The sequence below is a fragment of the Ranitomeya variabilis genome, chromosome 2 (genome assembly GCF_051348905.1).
Source record: "Ranitomeya variabilis isolate aRanVar5 chromosome 2, aRanVar5.hap1, whole genome shotgun sequence".
In the NCBI taxonomy this organism is placed as follows: domain Eukaryota; kingdom Metazoa; phylum Chordata; class Amphibia; order Anura; family Dendrobatidae; genus Ranitomeya; species Ranitomeya variabilis.
This window is the reverse complement of record NC_135233.1, coordinates 324,312,698-324,338,728: the sequence shown is the minus strand read 5'-3', so window position 1 is coordinate 324,338,728 and position 26,031 is coordinate 324,312,698. Positions and strand designations below refer to the sequence as shown.

General features: G+C 46.2%; 1 protein-coding gene across 4 annotated transcripts in view; it reads right to left on the bottom strand.

Annotated features, from left to right (window-relative positions):
- Positions 1-26,031, bottom strand: part of ATP11C (ATPase phospholipid transporting 11C (ATP11C blood group)) — a 177,897-nt gene that overhangs the window by 51,120 nt on the left and 100,746 nt on the right. For all 4 annotated transcript variants that reach the window (XM_077285257.1, XM_077285256.1, XM_077285255.1 and 1 more), the window contains exons 9-18: positions 19,453-19,517; positions 18,114-18,195; positions 15,934-16,084; positions 15,072-15,269; positions 14,661-14,813; positions 13,722-13,879; positions 9,996-10,067; positions 7,853-7,926; positions 6,204-6,307; positions 4,282-4,463 (exon numbers count right to left, since the gene is read on the bottom strand). In XM_077285257.1, coding sequence (XP_077141372.1) covers positions 4,282-4,463; positions 6,204-6,307; positions 7,853-7,926; positions 9,996-10,067; positions 13,722-13,879; positions 14,661-14,813; positions 15,072-15,269; positions 15,934-16,084; positions 18,114-18,195; positions 19,453-19,517 — 1,239 coding nt within the window. The remainder of the gene's footprint in view (positions 1-4,281; positions 4,464-6,203; positions 6,308-7,852; positions 7,927-9,995; positions 10,068-13,721; positions 13,880-14,660; positions 14,814-15,071; positions 15,270-15,933; positions 16,085-18,113; positions 18,196-19,452; positions 19,518-26,031) is intronic.

The following is a 26,031-nucleotide window of genomic DNA, read 5'->3' as shown; positions in this document are numbered from 1 at the left end:
AAAAATCTAATTTTATGCCCGATTCTAGAAGACCTATATCTCTATCACTGCTCAGAGATTTATGCTCTAGTCTCTGCAATGTTTGTTTGAATTCTGAGGAGGCGCTTTTATTTAGCGCCATTTTTTCTTTATCATTTATTGGGGCACTAAGGATTGGCGAAGTAGTCTCCGCCAAAAAATCCAAACCTTCTGGACTCTTGTTGGCAGATATTCAAATCCATGAAGCCTTTTTAATCCTTTTTATTAGGAAATCAAAGACGGATCAGTTAGGAAGAGGTTCAAAGTTGAGAATTAATGCTATTTCCGATCCATCCATTTGTCCTGTGAGTAGGATGTCTATTTGGCTTCAAACTAGACCTTTAAAACAAGGCCCATTGTTTATTCATAGGGACTTATCACCGGTCACTGTATTCCAATTTAATTTTATTTTGAAGAAATGTTTGTCTTTTTTGAACTTGAAACACTTGAACATTACTTCCCATTCTTTTAGGATAGGAGCAGCTACTGAGGCCTCTAGGGCCGGGTTTTCTGAGGCCGGAATAAAAGAATTGGGGAGATGGAACTCTAATAGATTCAAACTGTATATCAGGCATGATCTTTATGAATATTAATTATCAATTTTCTTTTAGGTCCGTTAGTTATCTGGATAGTCGGACATTCTTTTGTCTTCTGGGCCCAGAAGAGGGCTAGTCAGCGAGTTTACAGAGAACTTATCTTTTAATATGTCAGTTATTCAAGTTTGGTGGCTCGCTGTTCGAGGTCTGAGTTGGTTTTCCCTGGTTATTCAAGTTAAAAAATGGCTAGAAGAATACCCTTCCCCTGATTTAATTATTTTTCATGTTTCTGGGAATGATCTCGGAAAGATCAGAACCATGGATTTGTTAGCTACTATGAGATCTGATATGATTGGTTTTCGGTCTATTTTACCTCATTCATCTTTTGTTTTTTCCGAGATCGTTCCCAGACTATTGTGGCATAATAACCGTTTTTCTTTTTTGGAGAAAATACGCAAAAGAGTGAACAAAGCGATGGAGAAATTTTTTCCTTTGGTTTCAGGTTTTTCTTTCAGGCATTCCGACCTTGAAGGTTTCTTACCTGGTCTTTATAGACGAGATCTAATTCATCTATCGGATATTGGATTGGACATTTTCAACCTTGACCTGCAGTCGATTATTGAAAGATGGCTGTGTGGTGGTGGGGGGACCAGGTCTCTTTGAGATCTGGCCTGTTGGGAAAATCACCCATGTATGGGTGGATTGGTCTTATGGAGAAGTATGGAAATTTGGTTTTAAGAGATGAGTATATTTATTGGTATTTATTTAACTTATGTAACCCTAATAAACTACACGGCCATTTTTTATCCACATTTTAAGTGTTTGGTGTCTTTTTGTATGAATGGGTTTTGTGATGCCATGAGTGAAAACAAGGCTCGGCGGTGCAGCTACACCGCACCAGGACGGCAGCATCTCCGGCCACACAGGGCTTATTAATAAAGCCAATGGCCGCTCAGCGAGTAGATTAGGAAACACACAAAGCAGAGAGACAGAGGTTCAGTTCTCATTACTGAAAAATACATAATAGATGATAAAAATATACCCTGACTTATGTGCATTAGTCATCGCTACGAGAGCCAAGACGCAGATCTGTAAGGAGTGACATCATGGGGTGTAACCCTCCGCTGGCCCAGAGGTCATTACTCTAATGAGGTCATGAGCCCGGCTGCGGAGCGGTGTGCTGCCCAGGAGAATATCCGCTCATTACATGAACACTGGAGATTGCCAGAATGTAAGATGGAATGTGATCTGGTCACATTGTCCCTGTCCTAAATATGTGGGGTAGGAGTAACCGGGTGGGATATCTGCACCATCTGACACTTTTCAACAAGTTCAAAGAGCCGCACAGCCGAGAGCATTTATAGAAACAGGACACCATTGCACCTAGAAATGAATGAGCTAAGGCTGCGGAGGGAACAAGTAGGAATTTGGTGCATATGAATATACACTGCTCAAAAATAAAGGGAACACTAAAATCCCACATCCTAGATATCACTGATGGAAATATTCCAGTTGTAAATCTTTATTCATTACATAGTGGAATGTGTTGAGAACAATAAAACCTAAAAATGATCAACGTAAATCACAACTAATATCCCCACGGAGGTCGGGAGTTGGAATGATGCTCAAAATCAAAGTGTAAAATGAAATTACAGGCTGATCCAACTTCAGTGGAAATGCCTAAAGACAAGGAAATGATGCTCAGTAGTGTGTGTGGCCTCCACGTGCCTGTATGACCTCCCTACAATCCCTGGGCATGCTCCTGATGAGGCAGCGGATGGTCTCCTGAGGGATCTCCTCCCAGACCTGGACTAAAGCATCCGCCAACTCCTGGACAGTCTGTGGTGCAACGTGACGTTGGTGGATGGAGTGAGACATGATGTCCCAGATGTGTTCAATCGGATTCAGGTCTGGGGAACGAGTGGGCCAGTCCATAGCTTCAATGCCTTCATTTTGCAGGAACTGCTGACAAACTCTAGCCACATGAGGTATGGCATTGTCCTGCATTAGGAGGAACCTAGGGCCAACCACACCAGCATATGGTCTCACAAGGGGTCTGAGGATCTCATCTCGGTACCTAATGGCAGTCAGGCTACCTCTGGCGATCACATGGAGGGCTGTGCGGCCCTCCAAAGAAATGCCATCCCACACCATTACTGACCCACTGCCAAACCGGTCATGCTGAAGGATGTTGCAGGCAGCACGGTGTCTCCAGACTCTGTCACATCTGTCACATGTGCTCAGTGTGAACCTGCTTTCATCTGTGAAGAGCACAGGGCGCCAGTAGTGAATTTGCCAATCCTGGTGTTCTGTAGCAAATGCCAAGCGTCCTGCCCGGTGTTGGGCTGTGAGCACAACCCCCATCTGTGGCCGTCGGGCACTCAGACAATCCTTATGGAGTTGGTTTCTAACCGTTTGTGCAGACACATGCACATTTGTGGCCTGCTGGAGGTCATTTTGCAGGGCTCTGGCAGTGCTCCTCCTGTTCCTCCTTGCACAAAGGCTGAGGGTAGCGGTCCTGCTGCTGGGTTGTTGCCCTCCTACGGCCCCCTCCATGTCTCCTGGTGTACTGGCCTGTGTCCTGGTAGCGCCTCCAGCCTCTGGACACACTTGCTGACAGACACAGCAAACCTTCTTGCCACAGCTCGCATTGATGTGCCATCCTGGATGGGCTGCACTACCTGAGCCACTGTGTGGGTTGTAGAGTCCATCTCATGCTACCACGAGTGTGAAAGCACAACCAACATTCAAAAGTGACCAAAACATCAGCCAGAAAGCATTGGTACTGAGATGTGGTTTGTGGTCCCCACCTGCAGAACCACTCCTTTATTGGGTGTGTCTTGATAATTGCCAATAATTTCCATCTGTTGTCTATTCCATTTGCACAACAGCATGTAAAATTGATTGTCAAACAGTGTTGTTTCCAAACTGGACAGTTTGATTTCACAGAAGTTTGATTTACTTGGAGTTATAGTCTGTTGTTTAAATGTTCCCTTTATTTTTTTTGAGCAGTGTATATCGGGTTTAACCGTAGATTGTAACAGCCGCCCATTTACAAACCTCTCACTGAAACCACCTGAATCAGGAGAGAAAGCTATGGCGTGATCCTGTGTGTGCCCCACATACTTATTCATTTACATAGGAGCTGTGGGGGGAATTTAGCAATGGGTTGAAGAAGAACTACAATGGTGAGTAGCAAGCCTTGGAGCAAGTCACGTTTACCCAAAAACGATGTCCTTTTTGCCATTTTTCCCTACACTTACCACTTTTTAGAAGTGACAGGGGAGGTGGGCTGGATGAAGCTAAGAGTAGCGGGTGTGCCCCCTACAGCCCAACTATAATGTATGCCAGGAATTTGGTACAAATATTCTGGTTTAGGGCTGCTATAAATTCCTATATTTTGGGGTGCAGATAGACATACCCGAGCTTCTGGGGCCTCATCTTGATTTATCCAGCCACCCAGATTTTTTTCCGAGGCCTCAAAATGTCAGAGAAACTGATGCAGGAATGAATCCTATTGATTTCAATGGGATTGATCCTAAATGAGGCGCATCAGTTGTTGCACCGGATGGGTTTATATCCCAATCAGAAAACGCTAAGGCAGCTGTGACCGGCTGAGGCGTAAATAACTGAGATATGGACACTGTCCGTGGTGGACTCCATTGCTGGCCCTGCGATATCCCCACACACATAGTGCATTGTTTGTCATGTCTCACATACAACTCACCGGTCCTCGACAGCGGTGGCTCCAAGTAAGTGCATGCCGTCTTCTATGTCGTCAAACACCCGGGCCAACTTCTCTTCTCTCTCCTGTAAAGCCATTTTCGCCTCATCCAGCTGTTTGTTCATTTTGTCATACTCCTCCTGGCTGAGTTCTTTATATGCGACACAGAGGGTCCGGTATCCTTCCTAGAAACATCACAAAGAAGAAGAATGAACTGAGTACTGAGTCTGCAGTCAGCAAGTACTTGGACCTGCTTTTAAGAAATAAAAAAATGCAAAGTAATTCACTGACACAATGTCATCATAAGAAATACTTCCAGCAATGCTCAGAGCTGTCGGCAGAGTACAGGCTGCCATTTACAGCCATCTATAGTCTGCAATGAAATCTAAGTCCAGATTGCAGTAATACAGAAATGCCCCGAGCCATAAAGGTCCATTATCAAGGACTGACGACCAGTCAAACGAAAGTCCACAGGAACGCTCATCCCCGATGTCAGCCCGATGTAAACACGTGCATATCAATGATGGTTTGTCAGCAGCACGTTCACTCGTGTTACGGAGAATGTGCTGCTGACAATAATGGAAACTGTAAGGAGACAAATGTCTGAACTATTGAAGCGTTGATAGTGTAACTCTGCACTTTCACAATGACTGCCGCTTGTTAGTGGCCAGATTATTTGCCTGTGTAAATGGACTATATAGTGACGGTATTGTCATTATCTTAAAATACAGAAGATACACAGCAGCCAGCTGTCAATCACAGCAAGGAGCCTGCTCTCATAACTAAGCGTCCGGTGACTTCTCTAACAGCTCCTATCACCTTACACAGGACAACACAGTCTCAACGACAGATCCACTGTTGCTCATTTTTTTTGGCAGCTTTCCTGAATTAGACAAGTGACTGCTGGTTATGGCCGGCTGAGTTCCTATGTACAAAAAAAAACAAACAAAAAAAAAAAAAACTTTCCTGCTCACTCATTTTGGCTACTATTAGTAGGATTGGAAGAAAATAGAAAAATATGCACTAAGGGGATGGATGCTGAAGACGTGCTGTGCAGTAAGCGTGTGCTCATCTATAAAGTTACAGTCCAGACTGATACACCTATACTATTAATACATATCTCAGGGCTGCGGTGTCGGAGTCATGGAGTTGGTGTTCAATTTCGTGGAGTTGGTATAAAACGGACTGACTCTGAAAATATCTAATAAATTGGGTGCAGTAGTACAATGCAGGATGTGCTGTAATGTTTTCATAATAATTTGAGAAAGTTATGAAATGTCTGTTCTGTTCCTGATTTAAGGATCTGGGCTATTAGCCAAGATGAATCTGTGCTGCACTTTATGTACAGGTTCAGTAGAGAGGCAGTGCTGTGGAGTCATAGGGGAGATGAATCTGTGCTGCACTTTATGTACAGGTTCAGTAGAGAGGCAGTGCTGTGGAGTCATAGGGGAGATGAATCTGTGCTGTACTTTATGTACATGCTCAGTAGTGACCAGTGCTGTGGGGTTGTAGTTGAGATGAATCTGTGCTGCACTTTATGTCTTTATGTACATGCTCAGTAGTGACCAGTGCTGTGGGGTTGGAGTTGAGATGAATCTGTGCTGCACTTTATGTACATGCTCAGTAGTGAACAGTGATGTGGGGTTGGAGTTGAGATGAATCTGTGCTGCACTTTATGTACATGCTCAGTAGTGAACAGTGCTGTTGAGTCATAGTCGAGATGAATCTGTGCTGCATTTTAGGTACATGCACAGTAGTGACTAGTGCTGTGGAGTTGTAGTTGAGATGAATCTGTGCTGCACTTTAGGTACAAGCTCATTAGTGACCAGTGCTGTGGGGTCGGAGACGTGGCATTGGAGGTTTGGCTTACAGACTCCACAGCCCTGACATATCTGGACTTGAACAAGTATAAAAGTCAAACATACCAACGCATTCTGCTCAACGTGAACCTTAATGCGCTCAACCTCATCCCGGGCCACTCTATGAAACACAGACGAGTCGGCTCCTTTGCAGAAAAGGAAAATTTTGCCTGAAATACAAAGGAAAAAAAAAAAAAGGGTGAACAGATCACAGATGTCACCATAACCGGGAGTGTGACACAGAGTCCTAGTGTAAACACTGTATTAAATGGGGTTTCCAGTTTGGGAAACTCCTATCCCTCAGCTGCAGTTTGTATTGAAATAAAAAAGACTGGCTTCATTCACCATCCGTCCTTGGGTCCAGCATGGAGTCTCCACCACTGATGCTTTGGTGGCTGCAGTGCCACTGTTATGTTGACCGCACTGCAGACAATAATGGAGCTCAGCAGTTCTTCCCTAGTTGACAGCACAAGTCGCAGAGAGCCACTGAGCTCAAGGGATTAATTATTCTCTTTTAAAGCACAGTTTTATTAAATTGTAGAAATAAAACTGAGAATAGTGCACAAGGTGAACTGCTGAAAACCTAAAGATCTGCCAGGAATAATATATGGATACACAATGCTATAACCCTGGAGGAAAACTTCTCCAGGAATTTAAAGTTTACCTCCCCATTCACACAAAACCTGCAAAAAAGCATATTCTCGCTGTTCCGACCCCCTGAACACAGCAAAACTGCTTCTAAGGCACATAGTCTAAGGCAGTGTTCCCCAACTCCAGTCCTCAAGAGCCACCAACAGGTCATGTTTTCAGGATTTTCTAAGTATTGCACAGGTGTTGGAATTATTGCCTGTGCAGATACTGCAAATATCACCTGGGAAATACTAAGGAAATACTGAAAACATGACCTGTTGGTGGCTCTTGAGGACCGGAGTTGGGGAACACTGGTCTAAGGTGTCCAGGAATATTCCTGATTCTTATGTTCTGTAACCTATCATTCACTCAGAGTGGTTCTTCCTTATCAGCATTCTGCCAGTACTATGGGTGCTGGGACTTATTTTCCCCTCACATCCCAGCAAAAGTTCCCTTTTTTGGTAGTGGGGGTCTCAGAAAAACCCTCTGTTCTAGTAATCACTCATCATGTAGACAGTTGTGCAATTGCCTATGGCACTCTTTTAGCCGACAGTCCTATACAACAGACAATAAGGAAACTCATACAGTGCTTTTATTTATACGCCAATTATAATCTGCCATTTTGGTGATTGGGGCCATCAGCGGCAGTGCTGCTTTGCTGGAGCCAATACAGATCACCTACTGACTCCTCTGTAAAAAGGTCAGAATTATGATGGAGACACCGTGTCACAACCGACTGATTGCGTACAGTCACGGAAGCATCGCAAGTGCTGCGTTCTCTGCATTGTATATCCTGTGGCTAGGCGACAGCTTCTCATTACTGGAATACACCTTTCAGCATAGGTAACTGTATTAAAGATCATTCTTAAGATAACACAATCATTTTATTTTATATTTTTTTTACGTAACTATTATACGTCTATAGGACCCAAATAAAACCACCAAACCTTGCAGTTTGGCTAGCGGAACAAGTGATCAGGGCGTTTGCATTGTGCCAATCTCTAAGCCAATGTTTGATTAACAGAAGAGTTTCCTTCTCCATAATGATGACGAGTATTCCGTGCATTGATTCTCCCCAGATCTACCTGTGTTTGTCCTAACGAGCACACTCATTCTCCGCCTCACCGGATCGAAGTTCAGCACGTGCAGAAGCTCATACCTGGTGATAGAAGGAGAGACATTCATCAGTACAGGCAGGGGTTACACAATCATGTCACTCTCCGGGAAACATAGAAATACATGGTCTAGAATTTAGAGGGGTTGTCCGAGCAAACAATATTGATGACCTATGGGTCAAGATGGGTGGGAGTTTGACACCAGGCACCCCCATCAAAAAGATGACATTACTTTTAGTGGTAAGCTAGGGGCTAAAATCACTTGTCTTTGTGTAACAGCCGCCCCCAAGAACTGCAGATCAGCTCCTGTTCTTTTAACTTGTAGCTGATCTGCAGTACCCAGCAGCGGCTGCTACACACTGGAGGACGCTGTGCTGTTTAGCTCCATTCAATGCTTATATCGGCCGCCAGAAATACTAACAGCTGATTGGTAGGGATGTCTGGTGTTAAGGCCCTCGTATACACTGGACTAATATTGCCCAAACCCGTCAGTATCGACCGGTTCGACCAATAGTCTAATGTGTATGAGTGCACCGACCGACAAACTGTCGGCAAGATATCAATCACAGATCTCAAACTTAGGACTAGTAAGCGCACTGCTCTCATGGAGATAAGTCGCCAGCAGAGATCTTTGTCTGCAGCTTTTCCATAGAGAACACAGGATCCTGTGTATAGGAGAGAAGGCTGAGGTGGCCAACAGCCATCTAATGTGTATGGCTAACTTTAGACATCCATCGATCTGACACCAACTCCAGTCGGACATGAAACCCCTTTAATTTACTGTGTAAGTTAACAGTTATGTTTTAGAAACTGGAGAAGATAGCAAAGAATGGAGAAGGGATGAGCAGGATATTTATTTCCAGGTAATAAATTAGGAAATTCTGAGTGTATGCACGGGGCTCCCTGCGTTCTGCTGAGACGTGGATGCCGTTACATCCAGTACAGGCAAAGCTCAGTGAGATGAAGAACCCGGACCTCAGACTTATATCGTGGCTGCAGATGATATACGTCACTCACGGAAATAAATATCCTGAAAATCAAAGGAGCAGAAATAGGAAAGTCATAGAATTTTTAATTATATCCACGTTGGAAAATCCCCCTTGTAAAGTTATATTTTAAGGTTTATTCTCATAGTTATAGATGGATATTGTCAGATGGCTCTTGGAAAGAAAGGCACTTCTGCAATTTACTGCACTTTAAAAAATTACAGGTGTTCTTGAGATATTAACACTTCTTGTTACCTAGGAGAACGACCACCGTTGTTCTCTAGCTTGTAAGCACAGCATTAAGCTGATCGGGAATAGGTAGGTAACAGCGTTCTCCAGCAATGTTTACCAGCAGCAAAAGAGCGCCAACACAGCTAGTAAGCACTGTGCTTATTCTGCTGTCTAGCAGCGGTGGTCGGTCTCCAAGGCAACGAGCTGTAAACAAAAAAGTATTAATATCTCAAGAGTGGCTAAAAAGGTTAATAAGCAGTAAATTGCATAATTACTTGTATTTACAATTACTGTCCAACAATATCCAGTGGTAAAAATAGGAATAACTTAAGCTTATAGCATCACTATCCTATACGGTGTTGGGGCTCTGCCTAATGAGTCCGCAAGGACAGGGTCCTCTCCCCTCTGTACTAGTCTGTCACTGTAAACCTGTTTACTGTAAATGATATTTATATCCCTGTATGTAACCCCTTTCTCATGCACAGCACCATGGAATTAATGGTGCTATATAAATAAATAATAATAATATGACCCCCCGTCCATCACTAGATATGACTAAGATAGAGCATACATACAGGTAGTCAGCGACTGACCATATAGCCTCCCAAACACACAGCGCTTACAGGAGCAGCGATGTGCTAGAGCGAGGAGACACAGTGAGGGACACGGCCTCTATGTCTCTGTTTGCTCCTTGGGTTCCGCACTCGTCTCATTACTATTTCTTCCCTTCACTCGCCATCTGTTCGGCTCCTTTCCTCTTAATCTCCATCTCTGTCCATTCGCTTCCCTCCTTACCATCAATCTGTCAGCTGCCACGTTTATCTCCATATGTCTGCCTCATTATGATGACTGAGCACTAGAGGAAACGTAAAGGAGCCGGCGGCCATCTTACTTACACCTCCATCTCATTCTTCTGATTTTTCACCCTCATGAGATCATTTTCCGTTCCCATGTATGTAAATCCAAACCTGAAAGAAATGTAACGTAAACCAAATAGGCGGGATCTCCATATGACATACGGATTGGGCACGTAGAGTAAGAATCTGCCCTGGCACGGCCTTACAGAAGAGACCAAAGATGACGGACAGGGCAGCCTAAAGAAGGAGGAGGAGGAGGAGGAGGACTAGACAGGGCAGCCTAAAGAGGGAGGAGGAGAAGGATGACGGACAGGGCAGCTCAGAAGAGGAGGAGAACGACGGACAGGGCAGCCTAAAGAAGGAGGAGGACTAGACAGGGCAGCCTAAAGAGGGAGGAGGAGGAGGATGACGGACAGGGCAGCTCAGAAGGGGAGGAGAACGACGGACAGGGCAGCCTAAAGAAGGAGGAGGAGGAGGACGGACAGGGCAGCCTAAAGAAGGAGTAGGAGGAGGACGACGGACAGGGCAGCCTAAAGAAGGAAGAGGAGGAGGACGGACAGGGCAGCCTAAAGAAGGATGAGGACGACGGACAGGGCAGCTCAGAAGAAGAGGAGAACGACGGACAGGGCAGCCTAAAGAAGGACGACGACGGACAGGGCAGCCTAAAGAAGGAGGAGGACGACGGACAGGGCAGCCTAAAGAAGGAGTAGGAGGAGGACGACGGACAGGGCAGCTTAGAAGAGGAGAACGATGGACAAGGCAGCCTAAAGAAGGAAGAGGAGGAGGACGGACAGGGCAGCCTAAAGAAGGATGAGGACGACGGACAGGGCAGCTCAGAAGAAGAGGAGAACAACGGACAGGGCAGCCTAAAGGAGGAGGACGGACAGGGCAGCCTAAAGAAGGAGGAGGACGACGGACAGGGCAGCTCAGAAGAGGAGGAGAACGACGGACAGGGCAGCCTAAAGAAGGAGGACGACGGACAGGGCAGCCTAAAGAAGGAGGAGGACGACGGACAGGGCAGCTCAGAAGAGGAGGAGAACGACGGACAGGGCAGCTCAGAGGAGGGTGTGGAGGAAGACAGACAGTGCAGCCCAGAGGAGGAGAAGGATGAACAGGGCAACCCAAGAGGAGGAGGAGTAGGAGGAGGAGGAGTAGGAGGATGAAGGACAGGGCAGCCCAGAGGAGGTGGCGGACAACTGAAAGGGAAACCCAAAGAGGAGGACGATAATGGTCAGGGAAACCCAAAGGAGGAGCATGAAGACAGACAGAGAAGCTGAAAGGAGGATGAGGATGATGGACAAGGGAGCCTGGAGGACAAGGGAACATACGTTCTTGATTGTTTGATATAGTTGTAAAGTACTGCAGATAACATTACAGTATTTGATTGTGACTTATTATACAGCCTCGCAAGTATTATAAGTGCTTAAGCATGTTATACACTAGGTCCAAAAGTTTGTTCTCTGCCCCATAGACAGGAGAATGCGGCCATCACTGCCTGGAAGAGCTACAAATACAGGCTGTTCTCAGTCCACTACTGACTGCAGCTTCTGCCTATTCTGCAGTATAACGGTGGTGAATTTCTTTTTTTCTCTCAAAAGCATCTTTTCTGGTGACAATGTAAAATATGATATCTTACCGGTGTACAATGTGTCTTATACAAAGGAGTTCACTATATTTTTTGCTTTATCACTAAGAAATGGCCTGCCGTTTCTCCGAAGAGACCAGCAGGGGGAGCTAGCACACTGTAGATTACCAATCCCCTCCAATGAACTATAGTAACCAGAGGTCTGTCCAGGATTGTGAAAGCAGACAGCTGCTCCAGAAGCAGCATTGTGAGGACTGCTGACAGCACTAATGACCCCACTAAACGGAAGCCAGTGCTCTAACACCTGACGGAAGCGCTGATAAAGTGCTGCAAATGCATGTGACATAATTCCACTATACTTACGAAATTTATAGAGGCAATAAAGGCACCTGGAAATACACAGAAGACAGATGTGTACACACAGCGCAGCTACTCTGAGGACTGCCTGCACGGAGATCACCATGGATTCCAGTCTATCCACCTTGTACAGGGCCTCCACCACCTCCTCCATATACATGTTACAGGCCCTCCGCCACCTCCTCCATATACATGTTACAGGGCCTCCGCCACCTCCTCCATATACATGTTACAGGCCCTCCTCCATATACATGTTACAGGCCCTCCGCCACCTCCTCCATATACATGTTACAGGCCCTCCGCCACCTCCTCCATATACATGTTACAGGGCCACCGCCACCTCCTCCATATACATGTTACAGGGCCTCCGCCACCTCCTCCATACACGTTACAGGACCTCCGCCACCTCCTCCATATACATGTTACAGGCCCTCCACCACCTCCTCCATATACATGTTACAGGGCCTCCGCCACCTCCTCCATATACATGTTACAGGGCCTCCGCCACCTCCTCCATATACATGTTACAGGCCCTCCTCCATATACATGTTACAGGGCCTCCGCCACCTCCTCCATATACATGTTACAGGCCCTCCTCCATATACATGTTACAGGGCCTCCGCCACCTCCTCCATATACATGTTACAGGGCCTCCGCCACCTCCTCCATATACATGTTACAGGGCCTCCGCCACCTCCTCCATATACATGTTACAGGGCCACCGCCACCTCTTCCATATACATGTTACAGGACCTCCGCCACCTCTTCCATATACATGTTACAGGACCTCCGCCATCTCCTCCATATACATGTTACAGGGCCTCCGCAACCTCCTCCATATACATGTTACAGGGCCTCCGCCACCTCTTCCATATACATGTTACGGGCCCTCCGCCACCTCCTCCATATACATGTTACGGGCCCTCCTCCACATACATGTTACGGGCCCTCCTCCATATACATGTTACAGGGCCTCCGCCACCTCCTCCATATACATGTTACGGGCCCTCCTCCATATACATGTTACAGGGCCTCCGCCACCTCCTCCATATACATGTTATGGGCCCTCCTCCATATACATGTTACAGGGCCTCCGCCATATACATGTTACAGGTCCTCCGCCACCTCCTCCATATACATGTTACAGGGCCTCCTCCATATACATGTTACAGGGCCTCCGCCACCTCCTCTATATACATGTTACAAGGCCTCCGCCACCTCCTCCATATACATGTTACAGGACCTCCGCCACCTCCTCCATATACATGTTACAGGACCTCCGCCACCTCCTCCATATACATGTTACAGGGCCTCCACCACATCCTCTATATACATTAGACAGACCCTCATCCTCTGTATGCTTTTCAGAGCCCCGATTCTTGGTACTGGTTGGAGTCCCAGGGGTCAGATCCCCAGCAATTGGCAAGTGATTCTCTGTCCCATCGATAGGGTATAACTTCTAAACTTAAAGGGATTATCCAGATTTGAGGGCATAGTCTGCAGTCACTTATGAAGGATTACAGCGTACAGTGTGCACACTATTAGGTTTCCTGGTAATGAAGGTGCGAGCCAGCGTTACATGACCGCACATATGTGATTTGTCACACAGTGACTGCAGACTTTGCTCTCAACCTTAGACAACCCCTTTAATATGGTGGTATTAGGAGCACAAACTGGACGTGGCTGAGCTAACCTGCATTTTGGAGCGTTCTCGCCCACTGGGGATACGTTTCAGTGGCACTTTAATTAGCCCTCTTATGTTGTAAATATTTGTAACAATGCAAGTGTAAATCACAACTTATGGAGCTTATACTTGGTCTTACTTTTTGGCTCCGTTCACGAGAGCGATTTCATCAGGAGAAGAGGAGATGTAAGAGCACTGGTTGTCCGGTGGCACCTCGGGCCCGTCAGCCTGACACTCGTCTTTCATCTGCACTGTATGGCACAGACACAGCGCCCGCAGGAACAGATCTTCCCTGTCCTGGAGGCATCAAAAACATCAGCGTGACACAGCGGCAAAACCTATCTAGTGCTATGCCACGTCACCCGAGCCTGGCAGATCCTGCAGATTATAGGAGGCTATGGAGCTCTGCTCACAATACAGAACAACGGCATGTCAGGTCCTACTAATGCCCATTACCATTGTGATTTTTGGAAAAAATATGTATGTGGTCAATTTAAGGAGCGCTATGGCTATAGAACATACTGCAATGGATTAGCGGTAAACAAACCTTTTAATAAACGACTATGCGTTTCGGCAGCAGACCGCTAGCTTCCTCAGGTGGATTCTGGACTGGATCTTGGGCCCACGTGACCAGACCAGGAAGCACAGGAGCGGTCCCGGAGCAACAGAGGAGTGCACGGAGACGTCCGCTACCGGAGATGTGCAGGGTGCACAACCCTTCCAGGTGAGAGGCTAATCCCCCCACCTTCCATTGAAACTTCCCAATAAAACCACCCGGTGCTTCTCATGCTGCGCTCTTCCATGTTTATTGTCTTCCATTATCATTGTGCCGTCATATTCTGAGAAGGTCACTCCTGTATTTACACCCTGAAAATTCTGCTGAACCAGCGACCTTTCCAGATCATGTTGTAGGGTCGTGTCGCCTTATTGTGCGGCATTAGATATTACACACCAACGGTGAGGCCTGTATCAGCGCCACGGGTTTAGTGACCCAGCTTCCACCATTATAGATCTCTAAGACGCCGCTGGTTTAGGGTCACTAGGGCAAATGAACTGGTGTTACTATATAGAACATTACCGGTGAAGCTTTTCCATAGACTCCAGCGGGACCATCGGTCACAGAGTGCCCGTCCACAGCATCGCTGTACTTGTAGCCATCTATGCAGCATTCAATAAACTCCATGGAGTTTTCGGTGAGCGTGCCAGTCTTATCAGTGAACACATACTCCACCTATGGAGACGGAAAGAGATCAGTTGTCTTGTCAATTGTATCACTGTTAGGGTACATGCAGTAATGTATATGTGTGAAGTTAGAGTGGGGGGGTCCCTTATTTAGGGAGGAGGTCTGCATAGCGACGATCATCTCCTGCTCCAGCCATTTTGGATGGACTGTGTCACAAGAAGGCTTTTATAAACTAGACACTCACTTTAATAAAGGAGGAAGAGGGAAGATTAACCATTTCTCTGCATTTTACAGCTTCCCCCATACCTGGCCGAGCTCTTCATTCAGGTCGGAGGTGTTCACCAGCGCCCCCTCCTTTATCTCCTCGTCATACATCTCCTTATCCCACGCAATGAAAAATGATCCCAAAAACTTTTGCATTTCCACAGTGACATACATAGATACAGGAATGATGAAGTTGAACAGAACCATGAAGGAAAGAAAGTCTGTAAAAATCTTCAATATCTGTAAACAAGGAGAAAAAAAATATATATTAACCTGCGCTGCAATGTGCCATGTCTAAATATCATGACTTTCTGAAATTCTGAAACCAACTGCAAATATAAGAGTGCCCTCTTTTCTTAATTTATAAATGTTACCCTTTTATAAAACCTTCTCAGTTTAGCACCAATAAGAGATATCACCACAATATAAGGGCGCTCACATCAACAAATTATCCATGTTAACAAGATGTTTTAATTCATTTTTCATTACATTTACTTTAAAATTCCTGATGTGTGACCTACGGAGCGCCAATGTTATGCAAGGCGGGAAACTCCTGAGGCGCCCCCCCCTCCCTCAAACCTGGGAAACCCCTGAGGTGCCCCCTCAATCATGGGAAACCCCTGAGGTTGCCCCTTGAATCCCAGGAAACCCCTGAGGTGCCCCATCAATCCTGGGAAACCCCTTAAGTGACAGCTCAATCCTAGGAAACCCTTAAGGTGGCTCCTCAATCCTGGGAAACCCCTGAGGTGCCTCCTCAATCCTCAGAAACCCCTGAGGTGCCTCCTCAAACCTCAGAAACCCCTGAGGTGCCCCATCAGTCCTAGGATATCCCTGAGGTGCCCCCTCATACCCACAACGGTCCAGACCAAGATACCATTCGGTGCTAATACATTATAAAGTATACCTTAAAAGACTCCTTTTCCTTGCGAGTTTTCTCATTGTACCACGGCTCATCATTGGCAGGATTACTCTGCCATACGTATTTCAATGTGGTACAGATGGAGGCTTTGGAGACCAGGATGGACAGATAAACTATTAAAAAGGCATTGATTGATCTGCATTATAAAAAGAAAAGACAATTATTTTAGTTAACCACCAGGTATAAAATAGACACGAGTGAAATATGATCATGCAACTTTCTATGTGGAAGAAGCTGGCCTAAGGGGTCCAGCTTTGAGACAGCATAGGATAACCCCAAACCCTGTCAGTCACATATTACGCTGACATCTCAACACAAACAATTTCCTCCTGTTTTAAGAAAGAAGGAACTACAGAAATCCTGAAATATGGATACATTTCTTCTGATGTTTTAAAAAAAGTAAAATTACTAAAAGGTTGTTTTGTTAATATTCACTGGACAACCCCTTCCCATTTGTTAAAAGTTCTCCTTTAACTGGCAAGTACTGTAACTAGTTTGTAATCCTTCTCATCCCGTTACATACGGATGCCGGGCTTTGTGCAGTTCCACACTGAACACTTTGCTTGAAAATTCACAAGGGGATACAGGCTGTGCTCCTACAGCCCACCGATGGTCCTCCATGGGGACAGCAGCCAGCTTTAATATTATTCCAAGGACTTAACCAATTAACGCTTTAAAAGAAGTGTATCATCAGAAAAGGGCTAGTTGTATAAATCAGGTTTTTGTATTGCATGGATCTTTAAAATAAAAATGGCAATGATTTTTTTTTCACATTACGATCTTTAATTTAAAAAATATATATTGGAACCCTCCAATTTTCACACTGACCACTGGGGATTTTTTTACACTGATACTTCTTGTCCTTTCAGCAAGGGTTTACAGCAGGGTCACAAGGACAGGTAACACCTCTATACACAGGATCCACCAATCACAGTGGGTGATTTCACACCTGTTCTCCCCCCATTACAATGACTCTTGCACACACTCAACAGAAAGTTCAATACAAAATATAGAGTCGGGTTCTGACCATTGTGGCTATATACACATGTTGTTTCCTGAAACAATAAGAAGTTAAAGTCTCAAAAAGCCCCAGTGGTCCATTTGAAAATGTCAAGATTTTTTTTATTAATACAGATTGTGACATGTAGAAAAGATAAAATAAAACCTTGCCAAAAATAAAAATTACATTTAACACAGAACCTGATTAAAGGAATGTGTCATCAGAAAATGACCTATTGCTTAAAAGTAGGTGCAACATAAATACAGAGTAACTGAACACTTGGTAATTTCTTGGCGCTGCACCACCAGACACAGATTGCTCAAGGACAGTTTCTCTGGAGTGAATCGGTCATATATAGTAATGGTTCCACTTCTCCATTCATCATCCATAGGACTGATGGAGAAAGAGCGTGGTGCTCAGTCCCAAGGACAATGATTGGAGCGGTTGGTGCATATTCAGGTCCTTTTTTCTATTCAAACATGGCACTCCTGAGCAGTCCTTGGGATTAGGGGGTCAGGTGGTCTCCTGGGCTGTGGAGTCGACAAGCCAAACCTCTGACTCAGACTCCTCAATTTCCATGACACCAACTCCACCAAAATGGGCTCCAACTCCAACTCCACAGCCCTGGTGGTCTCTAGGCCATCAACAAGTTGTCGCCTATCCTGTGGATAGGTGATAACTTGCATTTATGATGGAAGATTCTGATGGCCAAGACCCCCACTGCTACAAAGAACATGGGTGCTCAGGTGTCAGGTCTTCAATCTCCATTACATTGTACAGGAGACAGCACCTAAGCACACCTGTGGGAATGCCCCCTAAATAAGTGAACCCCATATCCTAGGAAAGCTTTCCATTTCAATCTTCTACCCCTCCATCCCGCTTGTACCCTACTGATCTGCAGCAGCTTGTGTGCTTAGCACACTACTTATCCTTACTGCTTGTCCTTGAGCTAATAAACAAGACAGAGGGAAATCCTTTAATTAGAAGTCTCCCGGAAGATTATATTGAGAGGTCTGAAAAGAGAAGAAACCTTGTCCCTGTCAGCGTTCACAGGAAATGCACAGGACGGCTTATCTGAGCAGATAGAAGGCCGGCGTCAGTAGCCGACATGGGAATATATTCTATAAAGTGTGCCGACAGGTCCCACACACAGAAACACACTCACTTCTCCACCGCCGAGCGCTTCTGGGACTTCCCTTGGTAGTTTAAAGCCATTTTGGTCTCCATGCCAGTGTACACCGCGACACCTGAAAAACATAAAAGGCGGGAGACTGAACATAAGCCAAAATGCTGCAGAGCGCAGATAAGAGGGCATTAACGCCGGGCGTTTCTCCGACGTCTCCAGTACCAGCTGAGAACATAGAAACCGTGCAGGGTGTGTACCCAAGGGCAGCGCTAACTAAAATACATCATTACTTTGGTTTGACGGACGCAACTTTTTATTTTCTTCAGTTCAGTTCTGATCTTCAGATCTCATTGCTTTTTGCAGTGATTGGGCAACAGAGGGAACGCCACCCAAGCACAGGTCTGTACATTATGTATCACACATGGACCTGACCACCATTTGCTGTGGCTCAGTCACCTGTTCTTCACGTGACTCCTCTAAACGAGTATTCCCAAGATTGGAAGTTATCGGCTTTCTATGGGATTGAGGATAACCTCTAGTGATGAGCGAGCGTGCTCGGAAAAGCTGTTATCAGAGCTCATGTGCTAAACGAGCATATTGGGAGTACTCCAGTCCCCACGCCTGCATGTCTCACAACTATTCGACAGCCACAACACATGCAGGAAATGACTGTTTGTTAGGCAATCCCCTGTCTAGAAGATGCAAATCCTGCAGCCACAGGGACTCGAACATATTATCCGAGCACACCGGAGATGCTCGTATAGCACCTTATCCGAGCATGTTCGCTTATAACCATTAACTTCTAGATCTCCCAGGGTAAGAACCCTGAACCACCACCGACCTGGGGCTAGGGGATTTCTGCACTGACTCTTCACTCATTCTTATGGAGTGCCGACGTTCATACTTCGGCAGCTCTCGGCTATCTTTGTCGGTCCCATTATGAGTGAGTGGATCGGCAGAGCAAAAGTTCACCACCGCTCTATTCACATGGAGAGCTTCAGAGCTCCGGTTCTCCGGATCAGCAGTTCCCAGTGCAGCTTTATTTAGTGTGTAGCAGTCACTGCTCAGTACTGCAGATCAGCTCCTTTTCTTTGAAAAGCTCCTATCTATATAAATGGAGCTGTTCTGTAGTACCCGGCAGCAGACAGTGCACCTTGTAGATCTGGTCAAAGATTACATCCAGCCCCTGTCAGAGCATAAAACAGCTGATCGCAGGAGGTGCAGGTTGTTAGACCCCACCAAAGCAGTACCTGCCTGAATTTGGGGAACTTCTGAGTGTACACTTCTCAGTAGTAAATATAATCATGGGTATAACAAATGCACTAATAAGACCCTTGTCTTTGAAGAAGCAGACTAGGTGAAAATTCCTCACACTTACCGTAAATTCTCTTTGTATTTTTTAACGTAGCTCCTTTCAGCAGCAAGTTTTCAGGTCCCAAAGATCTAAATAAATTGAAATGACAGCACAGTATTACGGAAAGGACAACACTGAGTTCCTAAAGTGATGGCACATCTCTGGGGGTCACCATATTCTTGGAAATTTAAAGCAACGGCGTATATAACCCCCCGAGCTTTTTCCGGTTTTGTGTTTTTGTTTTTTGTTCCCCCTTCTTCCCAGAGCCATAACTTTTTTATTTTTCCGTCAATATGGACATGTGAGGGCTTATTTTTTGCGGGACGAGTTGTATAATTCCACATGTGTTAACTCATAGTTTTGATGCTTTCGGTGTGAATGTACAATTTTCATAGTCATGAAAATACAGAAAAATGTTTAAATGAGAAGGTGTGTCCAAACTTTTGGTCTGTACTTTACCCGCGGCAGGAGTTGCGGAATTGCCGCGGAAATTTCCACGGCAATTCCGCAACGTGTGCACTTAGCCTAAAACTGACCTGCCATTATGATTCTCCAGGTCATTACAAGCTCATAGACACCAAACATGTCTAGGTTACTTTATTATGTAAGTGGAGAAAAAAAAATTCCAAAATTTGCTAAAACCCCCCCGCAATTTTCCGATACCTGTAGTGTCTTCATTTCTCGGGTCAGGTGTTGGCTTTTTTTTTTGCGTGCCTGGCTGACGTTTTTAATTATACCATTTCGGTGCAGATACGTTCTTTTGATCATTCGTTCTTGAATTTTAATGCAATGTCGTGGCGACCAAAATACGTAATTCTGGAGTTTTTAATATTTTTTCTCGCTACGCCGTTTAGCAATCAGGTTAATTATTTTTTATTATTGATAGATCGGGCGATTTTGAACGCGGCGATACCAAATATGTGTATGTTTGATTTTTTTTTTTATTGTTTTATTTTGAATGGGGCAAAAGGGGGGTGATTTGAACTTTTATATTTTTTTTCATATTTTTTAAAACTTTTTTTGGCAGTGCCATCTTGCTACAGAAAAAAAAAATCCCTCCTCCAAGATGGCACCGGGGGTGCCTGCGCAATAGCAATTATCAGCGATCGCCAGCTTGGAGAAATTTTTTTTCCTCTAGCAAGTTGGTGCTGCCAGCGCCTGCGCAATAGCAGCTATCGGATAACCTCTATATTCACTGAAAGCTGATACAGCGCAGGTGCTGTGGGCGCCATTCTCAAATGGATTTTTTTCATATGTTATCAGGATAACCACAACCAAATTTATTATTAACACAGTAAACATGTGATTACTCTGCAGCGCAGGTGCCACGGCTGGCGCCGGCCTGCAGAAGGTTTTTGTTTTTTTTTCCAGTATGTACATACAGTATATACTTAAGAATAAGCGGACCCGAGTATAAGTAGAGACCCTTAAAGGGCACCTGTCACCCCGTTTTTTGAAGATGAGCTAAAAATAGCGTTAAATAGGGGCAGAGCTGGGCGTTACATTAGTGTCTTTGTGTGCCTTTATAACCTACCTAAGCTGCCGAAATACCTTTGTAAAGTCGCCGTTTTCTGCTGTCACTCACGCTGGTCTGGTCCTATGGGCGTGGTGACAGCGCTGTTTCTCCCCCAGAAACCTGCTCATCATTACGTTGGTGGCGTAGTGGTGTGCGCATGTCCAAAGCGAAGATCCACTGCCCAGGAGATTCAAAACAGCGCGGTCTTTGCTATTCGCAGTTTACCGGTGGGCGCGGCCATCTTCCCTGTGGCCGCACGTGCGCAGATTGAGCGCTCTGCTGCCCGGGGCTTCAGGAAAATGGGCGCCGCGATCTCCATCTGCGCACGCGCGGAATCCCGCGGCCATTTTCCTGAAGCCCCGGGCAGCAGAGCGCTCCATCTGCGCACGCGCGGCCACAGGGAAGATGGCCGCGCCCACCGGTAAACTGCAAATAGCGAAGACCGCGCTGTTTTGAATCTCCTGGGCAGTGAAACAGCGCTGTCACCACGCCCATATGACCAGACCAGCGTGAGTGACAGCAGAAAACGGCGACTTTACAAAGGTATTTCGGCAGCTTAGGTAGGTTATAAAGGCACACAAAGACACTAATGTAACGCCCAGCTCTGCCCCTATTTAACGGTATTTTTAGCTCATCTTCAAAAAACGGGGTGACAGGTTCCCTTTAAGTTTGCCACAAAAAACTGGGAAAACTTATTGACTCGAGTATAAGCCTAGGGTGGAAAATGCAGCAGATACTGGCTGGTAAATTTCAAAAACAAAAATAGATACCAATAAAAGTAAAATTTATTGAGACCTCAGCAGGTTAAATGTTTTTGAATATCCATAATATCCATATAGAATAGAGCCCCATATAATGCTCCATACAGTTCATGATGGGCCCCATAAGATGCTCCATACAAATTATGCCCCATATAATGCTGCATAAAAGGTTAATAATGGCCCCATAAGATGCTCCATATTAAAATATGCCCCAAATAATGCTGCACAAAAGGTTAATGATGGCCCCATAAGATGCTCCATAGAATAATATGCCCCATCAGTAGCGTAGCTACCAGGGGGGCAGAGGGTGCGGTCGCCCCGGGCCCGGAGCTCAGAGGGGGCCCACCTGGAGCCTCGCTACCCTTAGCTATATTAGCCTACTTGCACGCCAATATAGTTGAGCTCTGCGGTAGAGCAGGGACAGAATCTCCCTCCACGGCCGCGGTCTGTTCTGTAGAGGAGCATGTACCCGGGGACGCTGGGTGCCGGCACTGTACCTGCTGCCTCCAGCAGAGCATACTGCAGACACGCACACATTGGCAGCTGTGTTGTGTCTGCAGCTGAAGAGACTTCAGGACGCTGCTTCTTCCCTCCCTGAGCCCTACATACAGGAGCAGGACAGGAGATAGGACGACGTAGGAGCTCAGGCTGCAGAGGGCTGGAGGTGACTGCACTGTGCAGTGAGGAGGAGGCAGGACACTGTTCCCCTCCTGACATGTCCCTGAGATTTCTTGCATCTGTCAGTCGGTCTCTGTCAGTGTCGTGTCGGTCTCTGTCAGTGTCGTGTCGGTCTCTGTCAGTGTCGTGTCGGTCTCTGTCAGTGTCGTGTCGGTCTCTGTCAGTGTCGTGTCGGTCTCTGTCAGTGTCGGTCTCTGTCAGTGTCGGTCTCTGTCAGTGTCGGTCTCTGTCAGTGTCGGTCTCTGTCAGTGTCGGTCTCTGTCAGTGTCGGTCTCTGTCAGTGTCGGTCTCTGTCAGTGTCGGTCTCTGTCAGTGTCGGTCTCTGTCAGTGTCGGTCTCTGTCAGTGTCGGTCTCTGTCAGTGTCGGTCTCTGTCAGTGTCGGTCTCTGTCAGTGTCGGTCTCTGTCAGTGTCGGTCTCTGTCAGTGTCGGTCTCTGTCAGTGTCGGTCTCTGTCAGTGTCGGTCTCTGTCAGTGTCGGTCTCTGTCAGTCTCGGTCTCTGTCAGTCTCGGTCTCTGTCAGTCTCGGTCTCTGTCAGTCTCGGTCTCTGTCAGTCTCTCGGTCTCAGTCTTTATCTCGCTCTCAGTTTGTCTCTCAGTCTCTGTCTGTCAGTCTCTGTCTCTCTGTCTCTGTCAGTCTCTCGCAGTCTCTCTCTGGCTCAGTCTTTGTCTCACTCTCAGTTTGTCTCGATCTTAGTCTCTCTCAGTCTCGCTCTCTCTCTGTCTCGCTCTCAGTCTGTCAGTCTCTGTCTCTCTCTCATTGTCTCTCTCAATCTCTGTCTCTGTCAGTCTCTCTCTGTCTGTCAGTCTCTCTTCAGTCTCTGTCTCTTTGTCTGTCTCTCTCAGTCTCTCTGTCTCAGTCAAGGTCTCGCTCTGTCTCAGTCTCTCTGTCTATCTCTCTGTCTGTCTCTCAGTCTCTCTCTCTCTCTATCTCTTGTAATGTGGTCCTGTAGCTGGGGTCAGGGTCCTATCAGTCCAGTGTGTGTCATCTCATATCAGTAAATACAAGGTAACATACATCATAAAAATCCCCATAAAGTTGAGTATAAATATGTATGATGAAAAGCCAAATAGAATAAAAATGGGAACAGCCAGTAGGTGAGTATAGATAACCACAATCACATATAGATGCATATGCATACTCAGTCTGAATAACATGGCCTGCAAATGGGGAGAAGGGAAAAAAAGAAGAGATGACGTACAGGGGGCGCACTTTCTTCTTTCATTGTGTGATATTTTACCCCCCCCCCCCCCTTTCTTCTGCTTCCCTCTTACTTTCCATTCACCTCTTTAGGGTCTTGTCCAGACAAGAATATTCCTTATAGGGTTACCTGGATTCATTCAGGCACCTATTCCCATATGATGGACTCTATACGCATTTACTGGTTGTTTTTATTTTCTGCAATTTGCAGCCCACAGAAAGGTACAGAGACCAGGATCCAAGGGAGATACAACGTGGGGGCTAATGCGGGGGCCATTATACAATTTTGATTACAGCAGGATCATCTGCTGAGGTTCCCCCTATACCCATGATTAAAGTGTGCCACCATAGTTGTAATCAAGGGTTAGGGGCCCACTCAGATGGTTCGCCCACCCTGAGCTGAACCCTTAGCTACGCCTCTGTGCCCCATATAATGCTCCATAAAGGTTGATGGCCCCATAAGATGCTCCATAGCATAATATGCCCTATATGCTGCTCCATAGAAGTTGATGGCCCCATAAGATGCTCCATAGAATAATATAACCCCATATAATGCTGCAGAAAGGTTAATAATGGCCCCATAAGATGCGCCATAGAATAATATGCCCCATATGCTGCTGCGATTTAAAAAACAAAAACAAAATGACATACTCCTTTCTCGTCGCTGAGGGAGAGATGCCAGGGTCCTGAGCAGGCGGGGACACTGGCGCGCTATGGAGGCCAGGTGCGGGAGTAGCCGCTGACTCAGGACACCGGCACTTGCGATATTCACCTGTCCCAGTTCCACCGACGCTGTGTCTTCCATCTCTATGCAGTGACTGTTCAGGCAGAGGGCAGCACGAACTAAACACGTCATCGCGCCATCTGGCCTGAACGTCACAGCCAGAGGACGCGGAAGACACAGCGCTGGCAGTGGAAAGGAAACAGGTGAATATCGCATGGCTCACCCTCCCAGCGCGGTCTCTGCAAGTCCCTGCGCAGAGACCATGCCGGGGGGTGAGTATGATGAGACGGCCACCGCTGCCCCTCTGACCCCCTGGGACAATGACTCGAGTAAAAGCTGAGAGGGGCACTTTCAACCTAAAAAATGGGCTGAAAATCTCGGCTTATACTCTAGTATATACGGTATATACGTATATATATGTTCTTCAGGCAGTTGTTCTTTGAACTGCCCTGATGTCTGATGTGGGCCACCATGGTCACATTGTCCGAATATATCCGAACGTGATGTCCCTTGACAAGATGACCTCCTACTAGTAGGGCTTCCTCTACAGCTTTTAGCTCTCTGTCGTTGGAAGACTTCCTGCTTGTTGACTGGTCCCAGAGACCTTGGAATGGGGTGTGATTTATCATGGCCCCCCAGCCTCTTTTGCTGGCATTCGTTGTAACCGTAGTCAATGGGACTTGTGTCCAACTGACTCCCTTTTGTAAATTTTTTGGGGTCATCCACCATGCCAGGGAGGCCTTGACACGACCTGGTGTGTACAACTTTTTGTTCAAAGAACTGGGATGACCATCCCAATTCTGCAGGATATGTGCCTGAAGAATTCTGGAATGGGCCTGGGCCCATGGTACCGATTGGATGTAGGCTATCATCGATCCTAGAAGAGACATGCCTTCTCTGATTGTAGGGGATCTGGTGTCCCTGAATGTCTTGACCTTTGATAGTAGGGTTAGACGATGTTCCAAAGGGAGGAAGGACATTTGTCTTGCAGAGTCCAGAAGAACTCCCAGGAATTTCCTGCATTTGGAGGGTTGTAGGTGAGATTTCTCCAGATTCGGCACCCATCCAAGAGATGTCAGAATATCGAGAGTCTTGGATACATGAGACTCCAGGGTTTGTTTGGTAGGGGCCACTAACAAAAGGTCGTCTAGATACGGCACTATACAGACGCCTTGCCTCCGGATAAAGGAGACTACTCCCCCCATTATTTTGGAAAGTACTCTTGGAGCAGAGGAAATTCCAAATGGGAGAACGTTGAATTGATAGTGCTCTATCAGACGCCCCCTCTGCACAGCAAATTTGAGATATTGGCGATGTCTCTGGTGAATGGGGATGTGAAAGTAGGCATCTTTCAGATCGATAGTGGCCATGAAGGAGTGCGGACCTATCAAGGGAATGGCACTTTTTACTGATTCCATCTTGAATCTTCGGTACTTGATATGCCGATTGAGACCCTTTAGATTTATAATAATACGGGACTCGCCCGATGGTTTGGGAACCAGAAATACACGAGAGTAATGCCCCCGATCCCTCTCCGATTCCGGTACCTGGGATATCGCATTTGACATTTTTAGGGCCCTGAGACCCGACTCTAATATGGCCTGGTCTTTCAGGGAGGGAAGGGAGGTGACTTTTAGACCCCGCGGGGGGGAGGAAATGAATTCTATTAGGAGACCCTCTTTGATGACATTGAGGACCCAGGGGCAATTGGTGATGTTTTGCCAC